Source organism: Prosopis cineraria, unplaced genomic scaffold (assembly GCF_029017545.1).
Source record: "Prosopis cineraria cultivar Desert tree isolate PC_DT_omini unplaced genomic scaffold, ASM2901754v1 PC7, whole genome shotgun sequence".
Taxonomy (NCBI): Eukaryota; Viridiplantae; Streptophyta; class Magnoliopsida; order Fabales; family Fabaceae; genus Prosopis; species Prosopis cineraria.
In genome coordinates this window covers 25,900,125-25,926,338 of record NW_026555338.1, presented here as the reverse complement: position 1 = coordinate 25,926,338, position 26,214 = coordinate 25,900,125, and the positions used below count along the sequence as shown (strand labels likewise).

General features: G+C 32.1%; 1 protein-coding gene across 5 annotated transcripts; it reads right to left on the bottom strand.

Annotated features, from left to right (window-relative positions):
• Positions 1-1,143: 1,143 nt before the first annotated feature.
• Positions 1,144-25,703, bottom strand: LOC129316044 (protein ZINC INDUCED FACILITATOR 1-like). 5 transcript variants are annotated; one of them, XM_054960284.1, is made up of 18 exons: positions 25,549-25,703; positions 25,170-25,404; positions 24,353-24,393; positions 23,506-23,566; positions 9,058-9,160; positions 8,866-8,968; positions 8,177-8,230; positions 8,030-8,092; positions 7,426-7,475; positions 7,194-7,269; positions 6,496-6,672; positions 5,954-6,041; positions 5,006-5,091; positions 4,807-4,914; positions 3,683-3,727; positions 3,479-3,567; positions 2,519-2,562; positions 1,144-1,671 (listed from the first exon to the last, which is right to left on the bottom strand). In XM_054960284.1, exons 2-18 carry the CDS (start codon positions 25,366-25,368, stop codon positions 1,559-1,561), a joined length of 1,500 nt encoding a protein of 499 aa, XP_054816259.1. In that variant the 5' UTR covers positions 25,369-25,404; positions 25,549-25,703; the 3' UTR covers positions 1,144-1,558. The 5 variants fall into 5 exon arrangements, with proteins under 5 accessions (XP_054816259.1, XP_054816260.1, XP_054816263.1 ...); XM_054960285.1 differs by lacking the exon at positions 23,506-23,566 and adding an exon at positions 9,259-9,319; XM_054960288.1 differs by lacking the exons at positions 23,506-23,566; positions 24,353-24,393; positions 25,170-25,404; positions 25,549-25,703 and adding exons at positions 9,259-9,332; positions 10,071-10,111; positions 10,863-11,078; positions 11,153-11,492.
• Between the last annotated feature and the right edge of the window lie 511 nt (positions 25,704-26,214).

The following is a 26,214-nucleotide window of genomic DNA, read 5'->3' as shown; positions in this document are numbered from 1 at the left end:
ACCAAGGTACGTAAAACCGGACCGGTCATTAAACCGGTCATGGCACTGGGTCACGGGTTAGTGGTTCAATCAGGGTTGAACCGGGGGTTGAACCGGTGGCAAACCGGTCATGATTAAAATAATACAATTTAAATAAAAAGACATTAATTATAAAAACATTCAACCAAATCCAACCACTCAAAAGTCTAACAATAATAAAATAATATATTTTTGGACTTAGCATGCTCTATCTCTAATTTTTTATTTTTTGACTTTAATTTTACTTTTTTTTGTTATTTTTTTCCGAACTCAGAGCTGTGAAAAATTAAAAATGAAAAAAAAAATCAAAAACGACGTCGTTTTGGGGTAAAAGTCTGAAAAAATATTAACCCGGTTAACCCAGTCAACCCACCGGGTTATCCGGGTTATACCGGGTTGAACCCGGGTTGACCGGGTTACACCGGTTCACTCCCTCACCGGGTTAAGTGCAAACCCAGACCGGACAGGGGACCGGTTCACCGGTTTCCGGGTTGACCCGGCCGGTCCGGTCCGGTTTTCAATACCATGCGATTTACAACTCATTTCCATAAATTTTCAACTAACATTATAAATAATTACAAATGTATGTTGTTAATTTTTCAAATGATTTATTATATTAACAATAAAAATTTTAAATTTACAACTAATTTTTATAAATTTTCAACTAATATTATAAATAATTTTAAATATATTTTGTTATTTTCATAACTGATTATTTATATTTTTTTGAATTTTGATTAAAAATTATGATTTATTATTGAAATTTCAATAATTTAAAACTATAACTATAAATAATATTCTTATGGTGTCCTTGATTATCATTTTCCCTTTAAAGTATTATTGGGTGCAAACATAGAGCAAAGATATCCCTTCATTCCTCAATATAAGGCAGACTTTGAAAACATTTTTTGTACTTAATATGAGGTAAAATTAAAATAATTAATTTTTTTTTCAATTTATTCAATTTTATCCTTTATTTATTTATCAGAAAATTTCATGTTAGGACTATGAATATGACTTAATTACAAATCAAGACCAAATAAATCTAAAACTACACTGCAGAATGTTAAGATTAAAATAAAAATAATTTTGTAAGACAAATAACTAAAATGTCTTTAACAAAAATGAAAAAACAAATGTGAATCGCTGCTTAAAATGATTTGTTTAATTCCTTAAATGCTCAACATGACTTGTTAAACACCTTGAATTACTTGCTAAATTCCTAACAACTCATAATGCTATTTTTGTAACACAAGGACCCAGGTGAAGAATCTAATTTTCCTGCTCCTTCCACTTTCTTTTTTTTCTAGTTAGTTTTCTTGTTCTTTGTTTCTGGGAGAGACGTCTGTGAAGGTATGAATAAAGCCTTATTTTGACTGAGAAAGACAAAGTTATGTTTGTTTTCTTACTTATATCTTGCTCTGGCATCAACCAGCCAAAGCATCATCATCATCTTCACAAAAATATCTCAAATATAATGAATGTTGCTCCATTCATTCATCGCTCAAGGCTTCAGCAGAAACGTATGTTATTACTGACATCACTGTAACTGTTTTGATGGCGTTGTCTCTTTCTCAGCCAGGAAAGGTTTGAACATCATCAGCAGTCCTACTGCTTCTACTAGGTTCAGGATGAAGAACACCAAGTGAGAACCTGCGGTTTGATTTTCCACAATTACAAGGTCAGCAAAAATATAACTATTGATCCCTATATTTTTAGCATGTCTTGATATTAGTCCCTATCTTTTTCATTGTTCAAACTTCAAAATCCGTTAAGTTTCATATGTCTACAATATTAGTTTCTATATTTTTAAATATGATCACAAGGACATAACAGTAGCTAACATGTACATAAATATTGTTATTTCTCATGTCAATTTGTTAAAATTATGCTAATTCATAAAAAAGTAAGTAGCAGAAAAAAAAAAAAAAAAGCAAGGCATTAACTCATAAACCCTTAAACACGTAATGGATGAAACTTTAAAAGGAAAAAGAGACAAGACAACTAGGACAAAAAAGCAAAAATGTTAGTGGTTATTTTGCTTATACAATATCTAAATCATCTTAATTTTTACCAACTCCGCAATAGAATTAACTTTGTCATGCGCGCATCAGCAGATTTAATTTTGTCAATGATAAGAATTAATGTTGAAAATTGATGAAATTTAAGAGACTTTGAGCAATGAAAAAAAAAATGTAGAGACCAATATCAAAACACATTAAAAGTACAAGGACCAACAGTTATATTTTCTCAATATAAAATCTATAGTAAGTCATACATTTTACAAGTTATGAAGAGTACAATTTATTCATCAGAATCTATGTAATGAGTGAAAATCCACCTAGTTATTGAAAGTGGGATGGATGTTCTGATTTATGTTGAGGTTCTTAATCATACCAAAAGCTCGGATCCACCATACATAGCCTTGTCGGGCACTATCTTAGTTGCCACCCTAAACATGAAACAGAATTCAACACAATCAGATTCAGTAGCATCATACCTGGGAGAAAGGAAGCATTTAGCCGCTTCTGGGACCAAGCTAATCTGCATTGATCAAGTTCATAATCAGTGAACTGCAGATAAGTTTTGAAAACAAGCATGTTAAACTAAGCCATATTTGCAACATTGGTACATCACCTTGTGAAAATACAAAAGACCCCCATATTAACAGAAGATTGAGAAGAGGTGATATTTTGCATTGTTTAAAAATTTTTGATCAAACCAGCTGGTTCAATTGGTTGGATTAGGAACTATTCCTTAGTCCGTTCCGGAACAACCCCTAAAACCAGACTGTGACGGAACCAATCAAAGACCAGCTAAACCAATCAAAACCAAATCAGTTCTAGTTATGAAAACTGAACCAATTTTTTTTTTTTTTAAAAGAAGGTATAAAAACTAAGAGTTTGAGCTGTGACTTATGGATATATAACAAATTAGCCTAGCAACTGTCAGAAACATAAGGATCAGTTAAAATCCTCTGGACAGTCTCAGTTAATAAATGAAATCCTCTAACCAATTCAGATGTATGACCTTTCACTCTAAATCTTTACTTTCATAAATAAACAAAATTAGGATTTAGAAGTTATTCTAGCTTCAAGCTTGGTAAACTGCCACCGGGAAATGATATAAAATCACAGATCATCAGAAGAACTCGAGCCAAAGACCAGCTGTTAATCGGAGTTCAATCCACCCATTTTAGCTCAACTTTGACAGCAATATCTTTCACCAAAAATGATAAGTCATGCAAACAGATAAGTTATTCTAGCTTCAAGCTGGGTATACTGCTACCGATAAATGATAAAAAATCACAGATCGTCAGCGAAATCGAGCCAAAGACAAGTTGCTAATCGGAGTTCAATCCACCCATTTTAGCTCAAATTTGCCAGCAATATTTTTCACTAAAAATGATCAGTCATGCAAAAAGATAAATTTTGGGGGGAAAAATCATAGGCACACTTACATTGCACCACCTCCAGCAGGACCAACTGCTTTGAATATTGACATAGCAGTCATAGCAATACCATTAGCTGCTCCTCTTTGATGTTGTTCCTGTTTTTTTATCAAATCAACATGCCATATTAGCCCAACCCTATATTGATAATCTCAAAACTTGAAAAAGAAAATTTTAAAATAAATAATTAACTGAACTAAAAAAAAAATTTACCACTGCTTTGTTTTGCAGAAGCATTAATCCAGTAATAATGGTTTGCTGGGTCCAGCCAAAAAGAAAAAACATTACAATCAGGCAAGCTCATAATGCACGAAGGAGATAGAGTTTACTGTTTTCAGCATTTAAACAAATTGTAGGCTTAAATGCATCTTTAGCCCATTCAGTTTATTTATTATTACAATTTAGCTCTAAATTTCAATCAGTCTTGTACGTTTAATGTTATTCATGTTTTTTAATGGAAGGGGAAAAACAGTTTAATTAACATTACAATGACCAATTTACTCAAATGATTGAACTACCGTGACAACAATACAACATTGCTTTAACTGAATCTGATGACTAATTGCTTTGTTTCTTAAATTTGAAGCTCTTAAAGGGCTATAGATTCTAAATCAAACGCTTCCGTCATTATATACGTTGGCAAGACAACAATCATCTCTTTCTATGACGAGACACAACAAGTTAAACAGCTACATTGGACATGACATGACATAAATTGAATTACAAATGGACATATATGACTGCCGTGTCCCTATGCCTGTGTGCTAGCTATTTGGTTAGACACACTCTAAGCTTTGTATATTCTTAATCTATCTTCTAATTACAAGATGTGGAACTCTTTATCTCTAATATTTCCTCTACTACTTTTCTTTTCTCATTTTTTTCACTTTCTTCTTCTTCTTGACTAAGCTTGTACATTTTTTTTTAAGTCATAGAGGCTTCAGGTTTATTCAATTTTTTCTTTCTTCTTCTCTCTTTTTTTTTTTTAATCTCTTGTTTTCTTTTCATCTTTTCATTCATTCTTTTTTTTTCCTTCCTTTTTTTCCCCCAATCAAATGGCTCTGATACCATGTTAAACACTTTGTATTAAGTATGCTTGATGGTAATCTGTTTCACCAAAATATAGCTATTTGGTTAGACACGTCTTAAACTTTATATATTCTTAATCCATCTTCTAATTACTAAATGCAGGACTCTTTATCTCTAATAATTGCTACTGCTTATATTTAATAGAATGAAGAAACTTGCAAAAATACTCCATTTAAGCTATTCTACTTCACTTCAACCCTTCATTATTACTATTGTGCTTGGTAAGATTAAAAACCAGATGCACTTACAGAGAGACAATACTTGAGGACGGAAGCACTAGTTATCAATAGATGAAGTGTGAAGCCAGATAGCAATGCTATGAAAGGGTAACTTTGCAAGAGAGGTATGGTTATAGCCTGCACATGGCACCCAAAAAACAGTACAGTTAAAATAACGAACACTGAAATTGCAGAATTATAGCACTGTTGCATGAGAGCAAAAGCTGACCCCCGAAATGCGAGAAAGTGTAATAGGTCCACAAGCTTTCTCCACCACAGGAAAAAGGAAAAGTTGGTACATCAAAAGAACAAGACCTAACCAATTAAGAAAAAGCCAGTATTAATCAGCATAATCACTAGGTACAAAGAAAGATCAACGCACAGAAAATGTCAAAACACTGTGTCTTTGCCATGCACATCTATTCCGTCTCAAACTATATGAAAAGTTCATATATGTAGTGCTTGCCATTTTACTTGCATGAATAACAAGAGTAAATAAATCTACATTCATATAAGAAGTCCAGTCCAGAACAATTTTATTAAACAACTTCATTCAACAGATTTCAAAAGATTATGGAAATAATAGCAACTGGTTTGAGACTCAAAACAATTTGGCGCATGAAAGAGCCGTTATAAAAAGGAAGAAAAAGTGACATTTGGGGCTAGGCATGCCAATAAACATCAATCTGAGGTTATAAAGCAGTTATTAAACCACCGCATGGAGTATGGCTTCAGTTAGATGAATGCATGACCGCAAATCAAAAAGGATAGAACTTAAGTGAAGTTTTTTATGTTTGCTGTCAAGTCCTCCAATAAAAACTCGACACATTTGAATATTTCATGGTGCAGAACTAAAAAGCTGATAAACTTGCTCTGCAAGTTAATTTTTCAATGGAGAACTTGATAAAAACAAAGAGACTTTACCTAAGTTTCCCCAACACAAAACCAAGTTATGATAATCTTTTATATGCCTATCAAGAGTTTTCCTAAATTCATATAACTGAAATTTACTCAACAAGACTGGTTTACAGAATGAGCTTTTGAGGAAGTTAGTGTATGACCTAGTCAGGCAATGCAGTTAAGTTTATGTGATAATTAGGGATGAAAGTTTAAAAGGAAACACAATAATTTACAACATTAATCTATACGTAGAAATTTGTAGCCATCAAGAACACACCTGATATTGAAAGAACATTACCGACATCATTGGTTGTAAAGTTCAAACCCCCCAACCTTAGAGGACTGACGGCCCATAATGAGAAAACCTGCAGAAAGTAAAACGGCGGTAACTTACAGCCCGGAATAAGGGGGGAATTTTTTTTTTTTTTTTCGGGGGGGGGGGGCGCAAACATGTTGGTCCGTGAAAGATATTCAATTTAATGCTCCAAAAATATTTTGTATCACTTTAGTATCTAAGAATATGATTTATTTCAACACTGCAGCGTATTTTATCCTTGAAATATTGTAAAATTATCATTTCAGTATGAAAGTACTACTACATCTGGAAAAATAAAATAAGAACAATATCATACTTTCAAGAACTAAAGTCACACACAAATCATTTGTATATGAAATTTGATATTTGACACAGCATTGTTCAAGGATCAAAATGAAATACAGGTATGGATAACAAGATAGAAAGCAAAAGAGAGCCCCAAACAACACAAATAATAGGAAATGCATCAAAACTAGTTGTTCATTATTAAGTAGGAAGAATACCTCTTGATAAGCAATATTATGTAGGGCGACAACACAATAAACAATAATGGATGACATCAGGGGCCAATTCAGTAAGATGTTTTCATCTTTCTGAACTCTCTTTCCTATGTTTACGTTACCAAAAGCTTCTGTATCCTGATAGGACTCGTTGCTATCATTGTGCTTGTGCAATGTTTCCTGCAGCAACTCACATTGTATAAAACATTACTTACATTATTCTAATATCTGAAGGTAGTCCTTATTTGTCAAAAAGAAACAGTCTAAAATATAGTATTTGTAATGTAATTCTTTTCACTAATATATTATACGTTAAAATTGCGTGGAGACCCATAAAATGAATAAAAAGTTGGAAAAGGTAAAATCTATCAATAGATTTAACAAAAATGAGGCTCTATACATAAAAAAGAGAGCTCAAGGGATTCATTAATTTCCTTAGAAAGAAATAAAATGCCAACAACGCAGATATAAATTATATTTTTGAATTGAAGGATAATGGTAGTCTCAAAACATCAACAGGACAGAGTCATATAAGGCTGATCTAGACATTTTGGAGCCTAGGATGTTTTGGAATAGTGAGCTTGCGATAGTTAAAATAAATGTGTTAAGGATTAGTGGCTTTGGGCTTTGATTTTGATAACCTTAGTACTAAATATAAGTTACAATTATTGATAGATATGCAGGTTGTTTGGCATACATACCGGGAGCCAGATGCAGGAAACTAACACAAGAAGTGCGAAGACTGATATTATTAAGCTGGGCAAGGAGTATGGAAACCTGCAAGTCATGTGTCTCCACAAATGAATATACTTACCTTGACAAATAAAGGAAAATGACAAATGAAAATACAATAAAATTAAAATAACATGGGAAGCCAACATTGTAACACTTTCTATTACTATTATCATTTAAAAGAAGGACAAGGGAACTTACTTATCAAAAAATGAACCTTTAGAGAATATATGTGGATATTTCTCCACTGGCTGCAATCAAAATTCCCCAAAAATTAGTAGAGAAATAATTTATAAGTATTCTTATGAGCATGCTTCCACACACACACATATAGGCATGACAACTTCATTTTTAGAAATAAGTAAAACATGTAAAGGAGTATTTGTTTAATTGCTACCATCCTTTCCTTTATTTTAAAATACAGAGATTCAGGCTATCAGCTGTCTCAATATGCCTACTTACATGGAATGTCAACAAATGACTTTCAAAATGTAAAATTTAAAGAAGGATCAGGGTCATCCTCAAAATATTTTTCTCATTCCCTTCTAGATAGGGCGCAAGAGTCAAGTTTGTTACTTTTTTAAAGTACGGGCACATGAGTCATTTTCCTCCTCAAAGTCATTCATTTATTCCATTTATTTTATCATATTTTGTATTCCAAACCACACATAAGACTTCAGGTAAAGATAAACACTCAATCTATGAGGAGTTCCACCAACGAAACAAGTTATCTCATGTCTCCATGAGCAAATGTCAAAGCCTATTCTAAGATATAGCTTACCGCACAAGGCAAAGAGGAAAGTACCTGAGCCAAATAGCCTCCCAATGCTGGGCCAACGACTAAACCAATGCCCCAAGCTGCACTGACCTGAAACCAGATCACGCTAACAAATTACCATGAAGAAAATGTGCAACTAAGAACTAAATGCAAATCAACGTAAAATAGTCTTACAGTTGAGAGTCCTATAGCTTGGTATTCTTCTCGAACAATTTCAACAGCATAAGCCTAGTGAAAGTGGATGTTGATATGTTAAAGGAGGTTAAACATCTACAATCAGATAGAAACAAATCTTGGAAAGAAAAGAAAAAAGACGGACTGATTATCAAGTAAACAAATTCAAACTTCTAATTGTGCCTCAGCGCTGGTAGTGAACTTAAATTTCAGACTACTAAAGATACCCTGTCTCAGTTTGATCTCTTTAGTTTGGATGGATGTCTCATTTTAAGTCTTTCAAAGAGTACTTCATCTTCAAGATTTCCTTGCCTTAACCCATTAACAAATAACTATTAAAAATGGGTCTTATGACATAATACAAAGTTAATAGGGCATCTATATGCCCCCTTGGTCATTTCAATTTGCTGTAGCAAAGCACTAAAACAGAATGGTGTCCTGTCATGGCATATCTTATTACGACCACTGGGCACTAACTTAACGATCACATCAACTTGACATTAATCCATTTCATCCCCCTATATGAATTTTATATGAATAGGCTATTGAAGACAAATATCCTTTGAAAACATAAAATGAGAAATTAAAACTTTGGAGTACCAAATTGAGCCAAAGTGTACTTTTTAAAGACTGCATATCAACTCACACAATTTTAAATAACCACCATCTGGTACATCTAAAAATGGTACCTTCATTGGTCCAAGCAATCCATTTAAGCCTCCAAGAAGAAATCTTGTGGTGACAGCCATCCAAAAACTTGTGCTAAGGCCAAATAGAGTGTTGAACACAACGCTGCAGTCAAATAAGAAGTATTATCAGTATTGAATACTTTATCTCAAGGCTTAAAAGAAAGCATCCAAATCAGTGAAAGGCTTGCTTACACTGCAATTATTCCCAAAACTGCAACAGGCTTTCGACCATATTGATCAGCCACCATTCCCCATGGTACAGATGTCAATCCTCTGCCAAACATGAATGCAGATCCTACAACATATTTCATTGGGTACCAGTAATTTAATTTGGAAGTCTATAAATTGTACTCATACACACCAATGGAATGGAAGGACTAAAAGGAACCTTACCCACATAACCAGCATAGGAACTTATATCTGCCTCTTTTTTTGCAATACCAAAATCTCTAACCTGCAAGTAAACACTTAATAATAGATCATATTACAAGCTTGCATTTCTGAGGATGCTCTTACATGCTAAGAAAGTATGCAGTAATGAAGTTGAAGATTTACCAAAGGTTTTATTTCTTGAGTTATTTCATCACGAATGAGAAAGCAGAATGTAAAATAATAATGTTTCATGTTAAAGTGATTAGTCAGACTCTTTTTAAGCTTGAATTGAGATTAGTTGAAGTAATTTCATTAGAAAAGAAAATGACTTTCTACTTGCATAGGAAAACTTTTCTTCTTGTAAATAAGAAAATGAAGGAAAAAGAAGAGTGGGAGACGTAACTTTTAGACAATAAGCTCGCCTAATGTTGAAACACTAATACTGTTATAATGTGTGCTTATAGTTCTTCATTTTTTGCAAAAGAAAATACTTCAACATTGGAACAAGGACTAAATGTAGAAGTTTCTTAAACTACAGACCTACAAAATAGAACCAATTTTAAAAATATATATATATTAAAGAAAATAGGATATAACTGTAAATTGTCGCTCAAATTCATTTAATAAAGTGCTTAGTATCAACCTGAATAAAATTAGTATAACCAACTCATACTAAAAAGGACCAGGAACTTCTTATTTCCAACAAAAGTATAATATTGAAATTAATAACTTGGAATATCCAAAATATATATATATATATATTCCCCCAGATATGGGCATCAAAAAATGCATCAAGAAGGTAACAGTAAAGGCAAGTGAAAAACCAAACTCACCATGAAATAAAGGAACGGAAAGAGAGACGATATAGGCAGCGCTGCAGAAAATACAAATCAGATACTTTCCAAAAAAAAATTAAAAAAAAACAGCATCAAAATTTGGCAATAACCCCTCATGTAAATAGACTAAATTGCAGCCTTTTGAAACTATCACTGAATCATCCTCCAAGTAGGCTCTTCTCCCCAGAAAATAAAGAATACAGAAGAACAGTAGTTTAGATTAAATTTGGGTTTTCCAATTAGAACTAGAACACTAGAATATTCCAGCTGGATTTCGGGAGGGCACCTAACAATATTTTACAATTGTAAGATAATTTTAAGAATCATTAATCTTATGGGGCAAAAGAGTTTTCTAAAAATTTTCGCTGAACGATTTATCAAAAAAAAAAATCCCTGAACAATCGTTTCAAGTTGGCTCATTTGTCATGTTCCATAAACACCCATATTTGTCTGACGCCAGAAAGGATACATCAGGTCAAATTTTCGATGGTTTATCTGAAAAGTTCAAACAGGGAAAAAAAGGGCCCATAACAACAAAAATAATGAAAGTTGCGAAACCCATCGTACTTATACAGTTCTACTACTCACTAGTAGTTGAATATGCTAACATAAGCAAATTGAGCTCTCAAAATACGTCAATTTGGCATGAATTTCCCCAAACTAATCATCCATGTACTTTGAAACTAAAACAACCACCCATTAAAAGCTTCCTGAGTTACGGATACAATAATCGAGGGACCAAATTGACTAATTTACTCAGTAAATCATGAGAAGAGAGTAAAAACTTACAGCTGCACAATGTTATCAACCATATATTGACAAGATGCTTTATAGGTACGCCGTGGGTCACTTCTTTGGCCCGATCCACCTTACACCCTGGACAGTTCTCATAGCCATGTTTCTTCAGCAACGGCTCTCTATTTCCGTCATCCTCATTATCGTCATTATTGTTGATGTTGTTGTTGTCCGTCATTTTTGTTTACCCCAACACCAAGATTCTCCTTCCTAATAAACCATTTACGTTTTTCGGTTCGGAAAACCAAAAATCAAGAAAACAGAATCAGAAACAAAGACACAACCTCACAATCAGATTTCTAGAGAAAATCTTGACAACGAACTCCCAACTGTGACGAGCTTACAAAACAAACAATACGCAACCAGAGAATCAGTGATTCAGCGCACACGTCATTGAATAAAACGGCAATGAGGTGTGGTGAGAAAGACTAGGAAACTTCGCGCGGGTTATGTTGGTAAAATATCTGTGGATGAAAAAAGAGATAAGAGTTATGCAAGATGAAGCGTAATGGTAAAGGAGATTGGAGAAATCATCTTCAAAGATGGCGGCTCCATCCAATTTCAAGCACAAACTGAAAGCATTGGCACGGCGTCGAGTTGTCACGGTCACGATCCAAAAGCCAAATGTAATAACGCACCTTGAATCATCGGTATGTGTGTGCGCATTATAATTATTTTTTGCATGTATAATAAGACGCATGCGCATGCTCATCAAGAGACAGAAAAAACAAAAGATTTAAGAAACCTGTTTCAGAAAGAATTGGTAATATATTTTTAAAAAGTAAAAAATAAAAAATTATTTAAAAAAATAAAAATATTTTTAAAAGAATAAAAAAGCATGAAAAAAATATCTTTTCTTAAAACATATTTTATAAAATATTAATTTTTAAAATAATTAAATAAAAATAACTTTAAACAATCCAAACTTCTCCCTGTCTTTGTTTTTTTGATTTTGTGAAGACATTATGATTTTTGTCCCCGTCAAGACTTTAAATAAATAAAACTTTATAAAGAATGTAACTAATTTATCATATTTTTATAAATACACAGAAAGACCTCGTTAAAATTCTCAGATTAAGAAGAATATGATTTTTTTTGGGCAATATTTTATTTTTAATCTTTTTTATATCATTTTATTAGACTCTGTCTAATTTTATTTTTTATTTTTAGGAAAATTATAGTTAAGTCCAAAGAAAAGAAATTAATGGACAGCTAGTTTTTGATAAAAAAATTTAAAAATAAATTAAAATTATTAATTTAAATAATTATAAATTCATTTTCAATTAAAATTTATATTTACAACCATTTGAATTAATATTTGTAAATTATTTTTAAAAAATGATTGTTCCCAAGTATCTTTTACGCAGAGTAATTATATTCGAGACATAGTCAAACATTAAATTTAGATATCTCTTTTAATAAAATTTAAACTTTAATTTATTATATTATAAAGGATTAGCCACTTTTACTAGATTCAATCTCATTAATTTTTTTTTTAAAATGTCATAAAACTAATTGTGATTTATTGCTTTTTAGAAACTTTACTATCATTCTACCTTTTATTTTTTTTATATTTATTTACTTATTTAAATAGGAATTAAATTTTTAAAGACAGTCTTTCAAAAAATATATTTAATTATTTGTTGTCTTTTGTGTATATTCCAAAATTACCCCTAAAATAATTGAATAATTCCTTTTTACCTAATAACTCTTTTAACTAATTCATTAAAATTAAAAAAATTAGTTAAATTAGTTATTTTTAATTAATGTCTCAAGTATTTATGTTACTCTTCCACAATTACCCTTGGCATTTAGTGGGATGTCTTAATTAATAATAACTTTTACCAATAAAAAATTGAGCATTATTTAGGAGTATTGTGGGTTTAAAAAAAAAAAAAGCATCTAATGCAGGACACACAAAATGGATGGGTTCTTATAGAAAAGGCTAAAGAACAAAATGCTCAAAAGGATCCTAAGAAAAAAAATAAATAAATGCATTAGATCATTTGAAATGGATCTTTTAAAAGAAACCAAAGCAAACTTCTTGAGAGATTCCTATAAAAAATTGATAATAATAAAAGGGGCTATAATTTAATATTTTAAGGTTGGTTTAAACCTTGTGATAATGATGAGCATGGGGAACCATATTTTACAGAAGAAATTACTGTAAAAAAAATAACTATCACATATTACAATACAGTTATAGTTAATTTGGACAAATGTAAAGTTAAGATATAAATTTGTCAGTGAAGTATGCTTTTAGGCAGGCTAGTCATCTTAAAATTTAAGATGGTGCAATGTTATTCTTGAAAATTTTTTATCAATTTGAACATTAATGAAAAGAGAAGATTATAAATAAAGCTTCTGAAAATTATAAGTCCCCTATAAAAAATTCATTGACTATTCAATATAATTGAAAAGATCAATTGGATCTTGCCTACATAGTTGAGTTGCCTTATTGTCCAATGTTTAATACAATTCACCTCATCTTTTTTTATTGAGGATCCATCATCAACACAAACTGAATTATTTGATTTTAAAGATACCCCAAATATTTTATTGAGACATCTTTCTTATATCCTATATAATTCAAAACAAATAAGGATATATTGTGTCTCATTGACTTGTGATATCCCTTTTCCTCCAAGAAAGCAGCTAGCCATCTAGTTTTTTTATTGTTGTCGAACAGTTATTTAGATTTCCAAACACGTGTAAGTGCTCATTGAATAAATATTACTATCTCTGTCCAAATGATAAGACAATTCTGGAAGTATTTTGCCGTCCTGAAATAAATAAAAAACTAACAACAATAAATTTTATTAATAATATTTTTATATTATTAATTTTTAAGAGGAGAGAGAATTTAAATAATTGTACTAATGACTAAATGTGTAAATTTAAAATTATATCAAATGCTAATATTTTTTAAGGTTTATATTTTTGTTTCAAGAATGTAAGTTTATAAAGTGCTTTATTAATATGTGTAATTTTATCTTGAATTTCATATAATTTAAGATGAAAAAAATAAATTATAAACTCTAATCCTTCCATGGTTGCTCTTAAGAATTCCCACTCAATAGAATCATAAGCATCATGCAAATCAATCTTAAAGGTACTAAGTGGGATATTTTTCCTAAAATGACCTTTAAGACATTGCAACAGGTAATAGGCTGGAAATCCTTCACTTGCATTGGATTTTCTTGTGGACTAGGGATATTGCAGTAACTTTAATTTGATGTAGAATCTTCCCATAATCCTAAAGAATTCTTGTATTGCTTTCATAACAAGAGGGCCCATAATTTCCCAACATTTCTTGTAAAAGAAAGAATGAGGTATTTTTATTTCTTAATTAGGTTTTAAGAAAAAAAAAGTTAATATTATGAGATAATAAATTAGTATTTTTATAAATTTATAAATTTTTCAACTCAACATACATACATGCATACATTCGTACATTCATACTCTTTTTATCCTATTTACAAGTCAATATGTTTAACCATAATTAAAAAAAACTTAAAATTTATTAACTCTATCTAAAAAGTTAACAAATTTCTAATTTTGTCGCTTATATATATATATATATATATTGAATTGGTGAGAGAAAATATATTATTAGTGTGTGTATATATAAAAGGAAAAACTTTTGAATAAGTTCACAAAAATTTTATCTTTTTTTAATGAAGAGTATGTATGTTTTCTCCACTGGCACTGCTTTTTTTTTTTTAATTGGTAACTGCTTTTTTGTAAATGAATATTTATGAAGAAGGAATATAAAAAGTGAATTATTTTTATTACGTTTAATTGCGTTTGTGTTTAATTACGTTTTTTTATTTGCCATTTCTTTAAGACTAAGGCTTTATTTTCCTTTTTAAATTTGAATCTTTGATATAATTTTTTTTAACTGAATTGAATTTTGAATATCTAATATGAATTCTTGTAAAAGTAACTACATGAAACCCAGTATTAATTATAAATACATTGAAATGCACCACCAATGGATCGAATTGCATATTTGACCCACTAACTTCACTCATAAATATAGCTTGTTCATTTGTTACCCCAAAAAAAAAAAATTACAGCTTGGTCATTGATAAGGAGATTGCTAACCTACTCTAATTTCATTCAATACAACATCAATATGTTAATTGCACTACAACCCAACTTGTTTCAATAACAAATAGCCCTTAACACATGTAATCATTGTCATCATCAACCGGTTGTTTCTTCTTTGTTTATGGATATAAAGGCACTGGAAAAACATTATTATGGAATACATTATCATCATCAATTCATGTGAACAGAGATATTGCTTTGACTCTTGTGTCAAGTGAAATTGCTAGGATTTTATTGCCTTTAGGAAGAATAGTACAATCAAGATTTGCAATTCTTATTCAAATTATTGAAGATTCTGTTTGTAGCATTAAACAAAATTCTTCATTCGCAAATTTAATCCAATCCACTAAACTCATAATATGAGAAGAAGCTCCAATAGTTCAACATTTTTGTATAAATGCTTTTGATTGAACACTTGAGAATATAATACATTCAAATCATCAATTTAGTAGGAAATGTATTGTCATGGGTGGTGATTTTCATTAAATACTTCGCGTTATTCTAAAAGAGACAAGTGAAAGTATTGTCAATGCATGTCTTAGTTCTTTACCCTTATGGAATTATTGCCAAATTTTTAGACTAAAGAAAAACATGCAGCTATCTTCATTTTCTTCAATATATAAGAGCCAAGAATTGAAAAAGTTTTTAAAGTGGTTGCTAGAGGTAGGTGATAGAGTATCAAGACTACCTCATGATGGCCTAGCAAAGATATAAATCCCTCTCCATTTATTGATATCTAACCATTGGGACCAATGGAAGCAATTGTAGCATCCACTTATCCATGTCTATTGCAAAATTTGTATAACACTAAATATTTCAAATGATAGAGCAATACTAACTCCTACTATTGAGAGTGTTGATCATGTCAATGATTACATGTTTTCTTTACTACTTGGTGAATCAATTAAATATTTAAGTTTAGACTCAATCTATAAGTCTATTGAGGATAGTAATTCTTTTGATGATCTTTATACTACTGAATTCTTTAATACAATCACTTGCTTTTCATAAACTTACACTAAAGATAAGAGCACCTATAATGTTGTTAAGAAATATAAATCAAGCATCTGGTGTATGTAATGGTACAAGATTACATATCACTCATATTGGAAAAAAGTGTTATTAAAGGTATAACATTGAATGGATCAAAGCAAAATCAAAAGTATCAATTCATCAAATGAACATAAATCCTTCAAAAAGCATATGACAATTTCGTATGTAACAAAGACAATTTCTTGTCAATCTTTCCTTTGCAATGACTATTAATAGAAGTTAGAGACAATAATTGAGAGATGTTGGATTATATCTCACTAAACCCTTTTTTATACATAGTCAATTATATGTCGTATGGTTAAGGATTAATAGCATTAAAGGTTTGAAAATTCTTTTGTATGATGGTATAGGTGTTGAGAAGACAACCACCATGAATGTTGCATATAGAGATATATTTAGGAACTTAGTGTAACTTATTCACATCTAGTGCAGTGTTATTTTGTTGCTATTGTTTTCTGTATAATTGTCATTATTGTTGAACTGACCTTTCAATGAGTTGTAGTTTATTATCCTATCATGGTATATGTTTAATCAATTAACACGGACATTTTAACACATTCGCAAATATATCAAGTGCATCATAGTGAGATTATAATTCTGCATGAAAAGTTTAGTCTAGCTAGTCACATAAATAATAGACAACAATACAACGAAGTCATGACAAATATTCCTGAGTCACCATGATTCCACTCCAACACAAGAATCCACATGAAGAATCTAATTTTCTTCCTCTTTCCACTTTTCTTTTCTTTTGCTCTCTTTCTGGGAGATATGACTGTGAAGGGTAGGAAGATATTTGACTTGCAGGCTGTGGCTGAGAAAATCTGTTTACATGTTGCCTGCTGCATCAATCAGCCAAAGAATCATCGTGATCATGGCCAGCATCATCATCATCATCTCCTTCACAAATACATCTCATAACTAAAGAATGCTTCTTCATCACTTGAGGCTCGAGCAGCAAGATTATGTTATTATACATATCACTGTAACTGTCGTGATGGGGTTGTCTTTTTCTCAGCCAGGAATGGTTTGAACATCATCAGCACTCCAAGCCCTTCTACTAGGTTCAGGACGAAGAACACCAAGTGAGAACCTGCAGTTACATTTCCCATGGTTAGTAGGGAGGTTACAGTAAAATATAGAATCTAAAGTATAAATCGCATTCATAAGTCAAGAATAATATAACTTATTCTTCAAACACCGTGTAATGCATAAGAATCCATCTAATTATATGAAAAAAGGGGATTGGATGTTCTAATTTATGTTCATGTTCTTAAACATTCTAAAGATAGGCACCATCAGATCAAGCACCGTCCTTGGCACCCTTGATGTGATACAGAATTCAAAACAAACACCAATGGGATTTGGGTCTGATAGAAGGGGATAGTTCCCCACAACATAATGAACCAAGGTTTGAAACTCTATTAGGAAATGTGCTCACATTTAGTATCTAATTATACCTTGAGGCTCGAACTCATGAGCAATCAAAAAAAGAATTCAAAACAGATTTACTGAGCATCATACCTGGGAGAAAAGAAGCATTTAACCGCTTCTGGGACCAAGTTAATCTGCATTGATCAAGATCATAATTAGTGAACAGCAGATAAGTTTCCAAATACTACATGTAAACGAGCATGTTAAACTAAGGTTTATTTGCAGCATTAGTACATCACATTGGGAAAAAATAAAAAACACCACCACATTAAAATGGCCTGAAAGGAGGTGATCTATGCTTATTTCAAAGAAAAGGAGGGTATTTTGTCACACTTTGAAATTAGCGCATGAAAATTGCAATTAGGCCTCGGACTGGAGGAGTGAAATGTGGAGTTAGAGATTTTTAGATTTGTGGAGTTAAAATCATCTTCATTGTCTCAGTTAATAATTGGAAGCCTCTAATCAATCCAGATTTATGATTTTTCACTGTAAAATTTTTCTTTGAAAGGTTAGGAGTTAGATAAGTTATTCTAGCTTCACATTTGGTAGACCATTGCCAACAAGGATCACAAATCACAAATCACAGGCAGAAATTGAACCAAAAACCATTTGGTCAACGAAGTTCAATCCAACCATTTGAGTTCAACTTTGAGGCCCATTTTTTCACTAAAAATGGTAAGTCGTGCAAAAAAGCTATTTTTCTCCCAAAAAATCCCATAGGTATACATACATTGCACCACCTCCAGCAGGACCAACTGCTTTGAAAATTGACATAGCAGTCATAGCAATACCATTAGCTGCTCCCCTTTGGTGTTGTTCCTGTTTTTTTTTTTTTTTACCAGATCAACATGCCACATTAGGCCAACCCATTATTGATAATCTCGCAACATGAAATGAAATAAATAACAATAAATAATGAACTGAACTGGGAAAAAAAAATTACCACTGCTCTGTTCTGCAGAAGGAATAATCCAGTAATAATGGTTGCCTGGCCAACAAAAAACATCACAATCAGGCAAGCTCATAATACATGAAGGAGATGAAGTTTACTGTTTTCAGCATTTAAATGATACACTTAATGTGTTTGGTTTTCCACCTACACACTTACAATAACAACAACAAGCCTTATCCTACCAGGTGGAGTCGGTTACATGGATTGTATGACACCATTGTACTCTATCATTTATTAAATCAGTTATATAGATTATATGATGCCATTGTATTCTATCATTTATTAAACTTTTAGAAATAAATGATAGAAAAAAAGAAAAGCATGTTTGTTGGTCTGTCAAGAAAAAACGTACATTTGAGCACTACCAAAAGGATTCACCGACATACACTAAGACTACATTGTGTCCCCATGTTTGTTTCATTATCCATGCTTTCTAAATTTAAACTAGAACATTCTGCAGATTGCATTTACCCTTTTTATGGGGACAATTGTGACTATTCATATTTAACAGAATGAAGATACCAATAAGAATCACACAGTTCCAGTTATCCTACTTCACCTAAACCCCTCATTATTACTATTGTGCTTGGTAAGATTAAAAAACAGATGCACTTACAGAGAGACAATACTTGAGGACAGAAGCACCAGTTATCAATAGATGCAGTGTGAAGCCAGATAACAATGCTATAAAAGGGTAACTTTGCAAGAGAGGTATGGATATAACCTGCACATGGAACCCAAAAAACACAACAGTTAAAATAACAAACACTGAAAATGCCAATCATAGTACTGTTGCGAGAGAGAAAAATCTGACCCCCGAAATGTGAGAAAGTCTAATAGCTCCACAAGCTTTCTCCACCGTAGGATAAAGGAATAGTTGGTACGTCAAAAGAGCAAGACCTAACAAATTGGGCAAGAGTCAGTATTAACCAGCAGAGTCACTGAGTACAAAGAGAGGGGCCAAAGCATAGAAAATGACAAAACGCTGCATCTTTGCCATGCACATCTATTCCATCTTAAATTAACCGAAAATTTCAAATATTTAGTGCTTGGCTATTTTACTTGCACGAATAACAATGAAGACTAAATAAATCTACATTCATATAAGAACTCTAGTTGAGAACAATCTTATGAAACGACTTAACTCAACAGATTTCAAACGATTATGGAAATAATAGTAACTACTTTGAGACTCAAAACAACTTGGCATGTGAAAGAGCCATTGTAGGGGGCAATGACACATGGGGCTAAGCAAGCCAACATACATCAATGTTTATGCAAGGTTATAAAGCAGTTACTAGACCACTGTACAGGGTATGACTCCAGATAAATGAATGCATAACCCAAAATCAAAATGGACAGAACTTCAGTGCAGTCCTTTTATGCTTTCTGTCAAGTTCTCCAAGAAAAGCTTGACATATGAATACTTCATGGTGCAGCACTGAAAATTGAAAAAATTACTCCACAAGTTATGTTTTCAATGAAGAACTTGAAAACAAATATTAAAGAGACTTTACCCAAGTTTTTCCATCACAAAATTAAGTTATGATAAACAGTGATCTTCTAGGTGCCTATCAAGAGTTTTGTCTAAATTTGGACACCCAAATAACTGAAGTTTATTCAACAAGAATGGTTTACAGAATAAGCTTGAGAGGAATTTAGCATATGACCTAATGTAATGCAGTTATGTTTATGCAATAATTATGGATGAAAGGTTTGAAAGGAAACACATAATTTGCAACATTAATCTATTTGTAGAAGTTCATAGCTGCAAAGAATATACCTGTTATTGAAAGAACATTACCAACGTCATTGGTTGTAAAGTTCAAACCCCCCAACCTTAGAGGACTGACAGCCCATAACGAGAAAACCTGCAGAAAGTAAAATAGTGGTAACTTACAGCCTACAAGAAGAAAGAAACAACAAAAACCTCATGTTGGCCCATGGAAGATGTTCAATTCAATACTCCAAGAATGTTTTGCATCACTTTAGTACCTAAGAATATGATTTATTTCAAACCTATAGTATATTTGATCCTTGAAATATTGTATAGTATTGTTCAAGTATGATGCTACCCTGGAAGGATGATATTAGAGCAATATGATGAAACTAAAGTCACACAAAAAATCATCAGCGCATGAACTTTGTTTCAGCACAGCATTGTGCAAGGATCAAAATAGGAAACAGATCTAGATAATGAGAAAGAAAGCCAAAAAGAAAAAGAAAGAAGAGCCCAAAACAGCAATAATCGGTAATTCATAATCACTAGTTGTGTCATTATTAAGTACGAAGCATACCTCTTGATAAGCCATATCATGTAGTGCAAAAACACAATAAATGATGACGGATGACATCAAGGGCCAATTCAGTAAGAGGTTTTCATCTTTCTGAACTCTCTTTTCTGTGTTTCCATTTTCTAAGGCTTCTACATCCTGATGGGACTCATGGTGTTTGTGCAATGTTTCCTGCAGCAAAATAGGTTTTATAAACACACATTTCTAGTATCCGAAGGTAGTCTTTATTTGTCAAAAAGAAACAGTTTAAAATATAGTATATGTAATTCTCTACCCTAGTATAGTAGATCATGTGAAGACCTATAAAATGAATAAAGGATAGAAGAGCTAAAATCTATTGACATATTTCAAGGCTTTAACAACTATGAGGCTTGTACGCAATGAATAAAGGATAGAAAAGCTAAAATCTATCAACATATTTCAAGGCTTTAACAACTATGAGGCTCTATACACAAACAGAGAATTAAACTGATTCATTAATTCCATTATAAAGAAACATAATGCCCAGAGCCCAGATAGGAATTAAATTTTCAATTGAAGGATAATAGTAGTCTCAAAACATCAAGAAGACAGTTATATAAAGCTGATCTAGAAATTTTGGAGCTTAGGTTGTGTTCAAATAGAGAGTTTGTGATAGTTTAGTTAAAATAAATGTGTTAAGAATTAGTCGGTTTGGGCTTGGATTTGTTAAGCCATAGTTCTAAATACAATTTACAATTATTGACAGATATGGAGGTTGCTTGGTTATACATACCGGGAGCCAGATGCAGGAAACTAACACAGCAAGTGCAAAGACTGAAATTATTAAGCTGGGCAATGAGTATGGAAACCTGCAGGTCAAGTGTTTTCACAAATGAATATAAGCACCTCAACAAAAAAATGGAAATGAAAAGAAAATCCAAAACAAGGGAAGCCAAATTGTAAAAGTTTCTATTATTATTTTTATTATTTATGAATAGGAGAAGTGCACTTACTTATCAAAAAATGAACCTTTAGAGAATATATGTGGATATTTCTCTACTGGCTGCAACACAAAATTCCCCAAATTAGCAGAGGAACAAGTGGTAAGTATGCTTATGAGCATCCTCCCACACACATAGGATGATATGAAAACTTCCAATATTTTAAATATGTAGAACATGGAGAGGAGTAATTTTTTTAATTGTACCAGAAGAAATTCTAATTTTCCAATCTTTCCTTCATTTCAAAATAGAGAGATTAAGGCTATCAGCTGTCTCAATATGCCTGCCTACATGGAATGACAACAAATGACTTCCAATATATAAGAATTTAAAAAAGAGTCAGGTTCATCTTCAAAATATTTTTCTCATCCCATTCTAGATAGGGCATCAGATTCAAGTTTATTAATTTTTTCTCTGTTTTTTTTTTAATGCAAGTGAACAAGCCATTTTCATCCTCAAAATCATTTGTTCATTCCATTATTTTATTACATTATTTTAAACACCTAATCTATAAGGTGTTCCAAATAGCTTTCTCAAGGCGATGAAACAAATTATCTTATGTTGTGTAAATGCCAGAGCCTGCTCTAAATATATAGTTATTGAGCATGGCAAAGAAGAAAGTACCTGAGCCAAATAGCCTCCCAGTGCTGGGCCAATAACTAAACCAATACCCCAAGCCGCACTGACCTGAGAACAGATCACACTAACAAATTATCACAAAGAACTTTTGCGACTAAGAACTCATTGTAGATCAAAGTAAATTAGACTTACAGTTGAGAGTCCTATAGCTTGATATTCTTCTCGAAAAATTTCAACAGCATAAGCCTAGTGAAAGTGGATGTTGACATGTTAGAGGAGGTGACAATCGATAGAAACATGTCTTGTAAAGGAAGGACAAAAAGATGGACTGATCATCAAGCACACTAATTCAAATTTCTGATTGTGCCCCAGTGCTGGTAGATAACATTTTTAGAGTGATATTTTAGAACACAGTATCCTGTCTCAGTTTGATCCCAAGTTTGGGCGGATGTCTTATTTTTAGCTTCCCAAAGAGTATTTCATCCTCAATATCTTCCTTGCCTTAAGCCCATTAACAATTAACAAATAATTATCAAAAATGGGTCATATGGCCCAAGACAAAGTTAATGTGGCATATATAAGCCCCTTGATCATTTAAGTTTGCCATGGCAAAGCACTTTATTATGACCACCATTGAACCATTTCACCCATCTATATGATTTTTCTATAAACAGGCTTTACATAAAAGTAGTATAGAAGAAAAATATTAGTATAGAAGACAAATATTCTTTGAAAATCTAAAATCAGATATTAAAACTTTGGAGCATCAAATTGAGCCAAAGTGTACTTTTTAAAGACCTCAATATTAATTCACTTGATTTTAAATAACTACCATCTGGTTCATCAATAAAGGGTACCTTCATTGGTCCAAGCAATCCATTTAAGCCCCCAAGAAGAAATCTTGTGGTGACAGCCATCCAAAAACTTGTGCTAAGGCCAAATAGAGTGTTGAACACAATGCTGAAGTCAAATAAGAAGCGATATCAATATCAAAAACCTTGTCTTAAAGCTAAGAAGAAACCATCCAAATCAGTGAAAGGCTTGCTTACACTGCAATTATTCCTAAAATTGCAACAGGTTTTCGGCCATATCGATCAGCCACTATTCCCCAAGGTACAGATGTCAATCCCCTGCCGAACATGAATGCAGATCCTACAACATATTTCAGCAGGGACCAGTAATTTAATTTAAAATTCTATAAATTTTGCTCATACACATCCATGGAATGAATGGAGTTAAAGGAACCTTACCCACATAACCAGCATAGGAACTTATATCTGCCTCTGTTTTTGCAATACCAAAATCTCTAACCTGCAAGCAAACACTTATTAATAGATCATCTTACAAGCTAAGAAAGTAAGCAGTAATAAAGTTGAAGATTTACCAAAGGTTTTATTTCTTGAGTTATTTTATCACAAATGAGAAAGAAGGTAAATCAATAATATTCATGTCAAAATGATTAGCCAGACTATTTTTAAGCTTGAATTCAGATTTGTTGACGTAATCTCATTAGAAAAGAAAATTACACTACTTGCACACACCAAAAAAAATATCTTCTTGTCACAAAGAAGATGGAGGGAAAAGAAGAAAGATTGGGAACGCAACTTGTAGACATTAAGCTTGCCTAATGTTAAAGCACTGATACTGTTATGCTGTGTGCTTATAGTTCATTATTTTTAGTGAAAGAAATTACTTCAATGCTGGAACGAGGATCAATTATAGAACTACAAAATCAAACCGATTTTTCAAAATATATATTTTCAAGAAAAGAGGATAAAACTGTGAATTGTCACTCAAATTCAGTTAATCAAGTGCTCAATTAATTAGGAAAATAAAAGAATATAAACCTGAAGAAAATTAATTTAACCAACTCTACATTCCTAGTTTCAGTTCCCATCTTGAATCAAGTGGCAGTCGCTTTCAAGACCAGATGTGCACACTAAAAAGGCCCAGGCACTTCTTATTTCCAACAAAAGTATGATACTGAAATTAAAAATTTAGAATATCCCATATATATATATATATTACCTCAGATATGGGACTCAAAGAATGCATCAAGAAGAAGGAACAGTAAAGGAAATTAAAAACCAAACTCACCATGAAATAAAGGAACGGAAAGAGAGATGATATAGGCAGCGCTGCAGAAAACAAGAAAATACAAATCAGATACTTTCCAAAAAAAAAAAACAAAAAAGTACCATCAAAATTTGGTAATAACCACTCATTTAAATAGATTATAATGCAACCACAAAACTTGAGGTTTATGTTTGTTTTCGAAACTATGCCTGAATCATTCACCAAGTATGACTCTTCTCCCCAGAAAAGAAAAGAATCAATAATACCAGTAGGTTTTCCAACCATAATCAGAGCAGTCTAATATTCCAGCTAGAGCAAGAAAGGGCGTCTTGAACTTAAAAGAAACAATATTTTACAATCCTAAGATATATCTTTAAGGATGATATTGATTTTTCTTCACTAAACAGCAGAAGCAAGTCGGCTCATTTATGTCCACAAGCACCTATTTCTGTCTGATGCTAAACAAAATGTATCCGGCTGGAAAAGTCGGTGGTTTATTCGAAAATGTCGAACCAAAAAAGCCCACAACAACAAAAATTAACGAAATTTCCGAAACCCATCGTTCTTCTACTGCTGGTTAAATATTCAAACATCAGCAAAAACTTGGAGCTTGTTGGTTAGTGTACTGTACACTCATCCTACAATTGCAAGTTCGAATGGCAGACCAAAGAGCAAACTGAGCTCTCAATTTAGCATAAATTTCCCAAAACCAATCATCCAAGTACTTTGAAAATAAAAGAACCCACTGAAAGTTTCTTGAATTACGGATACTCCAATAATTCAAGAACCAGATTGTTTAATTTACTCAAAAAATCATGAGAAGAGAGTAAGAACTTACAGCTGCACAATGTTATCAACCATATGTTGACAAGATGCTTTATAGGTACGCCTTGGGTCATTTCTTTGGCTCGATCCACCTTACACCCAGGACAGTTCTCATAGTAATGTTTCTTCAGCAACGGTTCTCTATTATTGACGTTGTCCTTATTATCGAAATGATCATTGACGTTGTTGTCGTCGACGTTGTTGCCAGCCATGATTGTTTACCCCAAGATTCCCCTTCCTTATAAATCCTTCATGTTTTTTTCATTCAGAAAACACAGAACCCAGAAAATAAAATCAGAAACAGAGATAAAAGACGAGAGTTTTTTTTTTTTTTTTTTGCTTATTTTGAGTAAGGGGTGAAATCAGAACTTGAGACAGAGATACAAACTTACAATGAAATTTCTGGAGAAAATCTTGAGGATGAGAAACAGAAAAATGTGAAGAAGAATGACAGAAGAACACGCAGATGCAGACACGGCCCTCATAAAACGAGGAAGACGCTAGCAGAGAGCATCAATGCGCACGTCATAAAGTAAAACGGCATTAAGGGGTAGCTGGAAAAACAGTAGGAAATTTCGTGCGGGTTATTTTCGTAAATCGAAATGCATGCGAAGAATAATTTTTATAAACTTACAACGGTTAGGAGAAGAAATTTGTACATTCATGGGTAGCATGTTGATAACTTTTTATTATTAGTTTCTTTTTTATTTCAACGAAAGAAAGTAGATTATGAAAATGTATATATATAAAATAAAATTAAAAATTTATTAAATTTTTAGAAAGAGTTAATAAATTTAAAAAATTTTATTAATTCTATTTAAATATGTGAAAAATAATTTGTAAGAGTAAAAATTAAACAGATGAAGAGAAAAAAATGATATGGGATACCTGTACCTAGTCCCAAATATAAGCAAAGATATGATGGCTGAATTTTTTTTTTTTTTAACCTTGCTCTTTCTTAAATGCAGCAAATTTTATACGTTCTTTTAATTTTTACACAATACTTTTGCGGGTAAAATTAAATAATTATTTTTTTTACAAATTTATAGTTATAGAAA

What these genes read in the sequence shown, in the direction of transcription:
- LOC129316044 (XM_054960284.1), bottom strand. Translation starts at nt 25,368, where the DNA reads ATGGCTGGCAACAACGTCGACGACAACAACGTCAATGATCATTTCGAT. An exon ending in GATTGCTTGGACCAATGAAG is followed by an intron (nt 8,231 to 8,865) that starts GTACCATTTTTA and finishes CACTTTCACTAG; the next exon opens with GCTTATGCTGTTGAAATTGT. An exon ending in TGGGAGGCTATTTGGCTCAG is followed by an intron (nt 7,476 to 8,029) that starts GTACTTTCCTCT and finishes TTTTGATTGCAG; the next exon opens with CCAGTGGAGAAATATCCACA.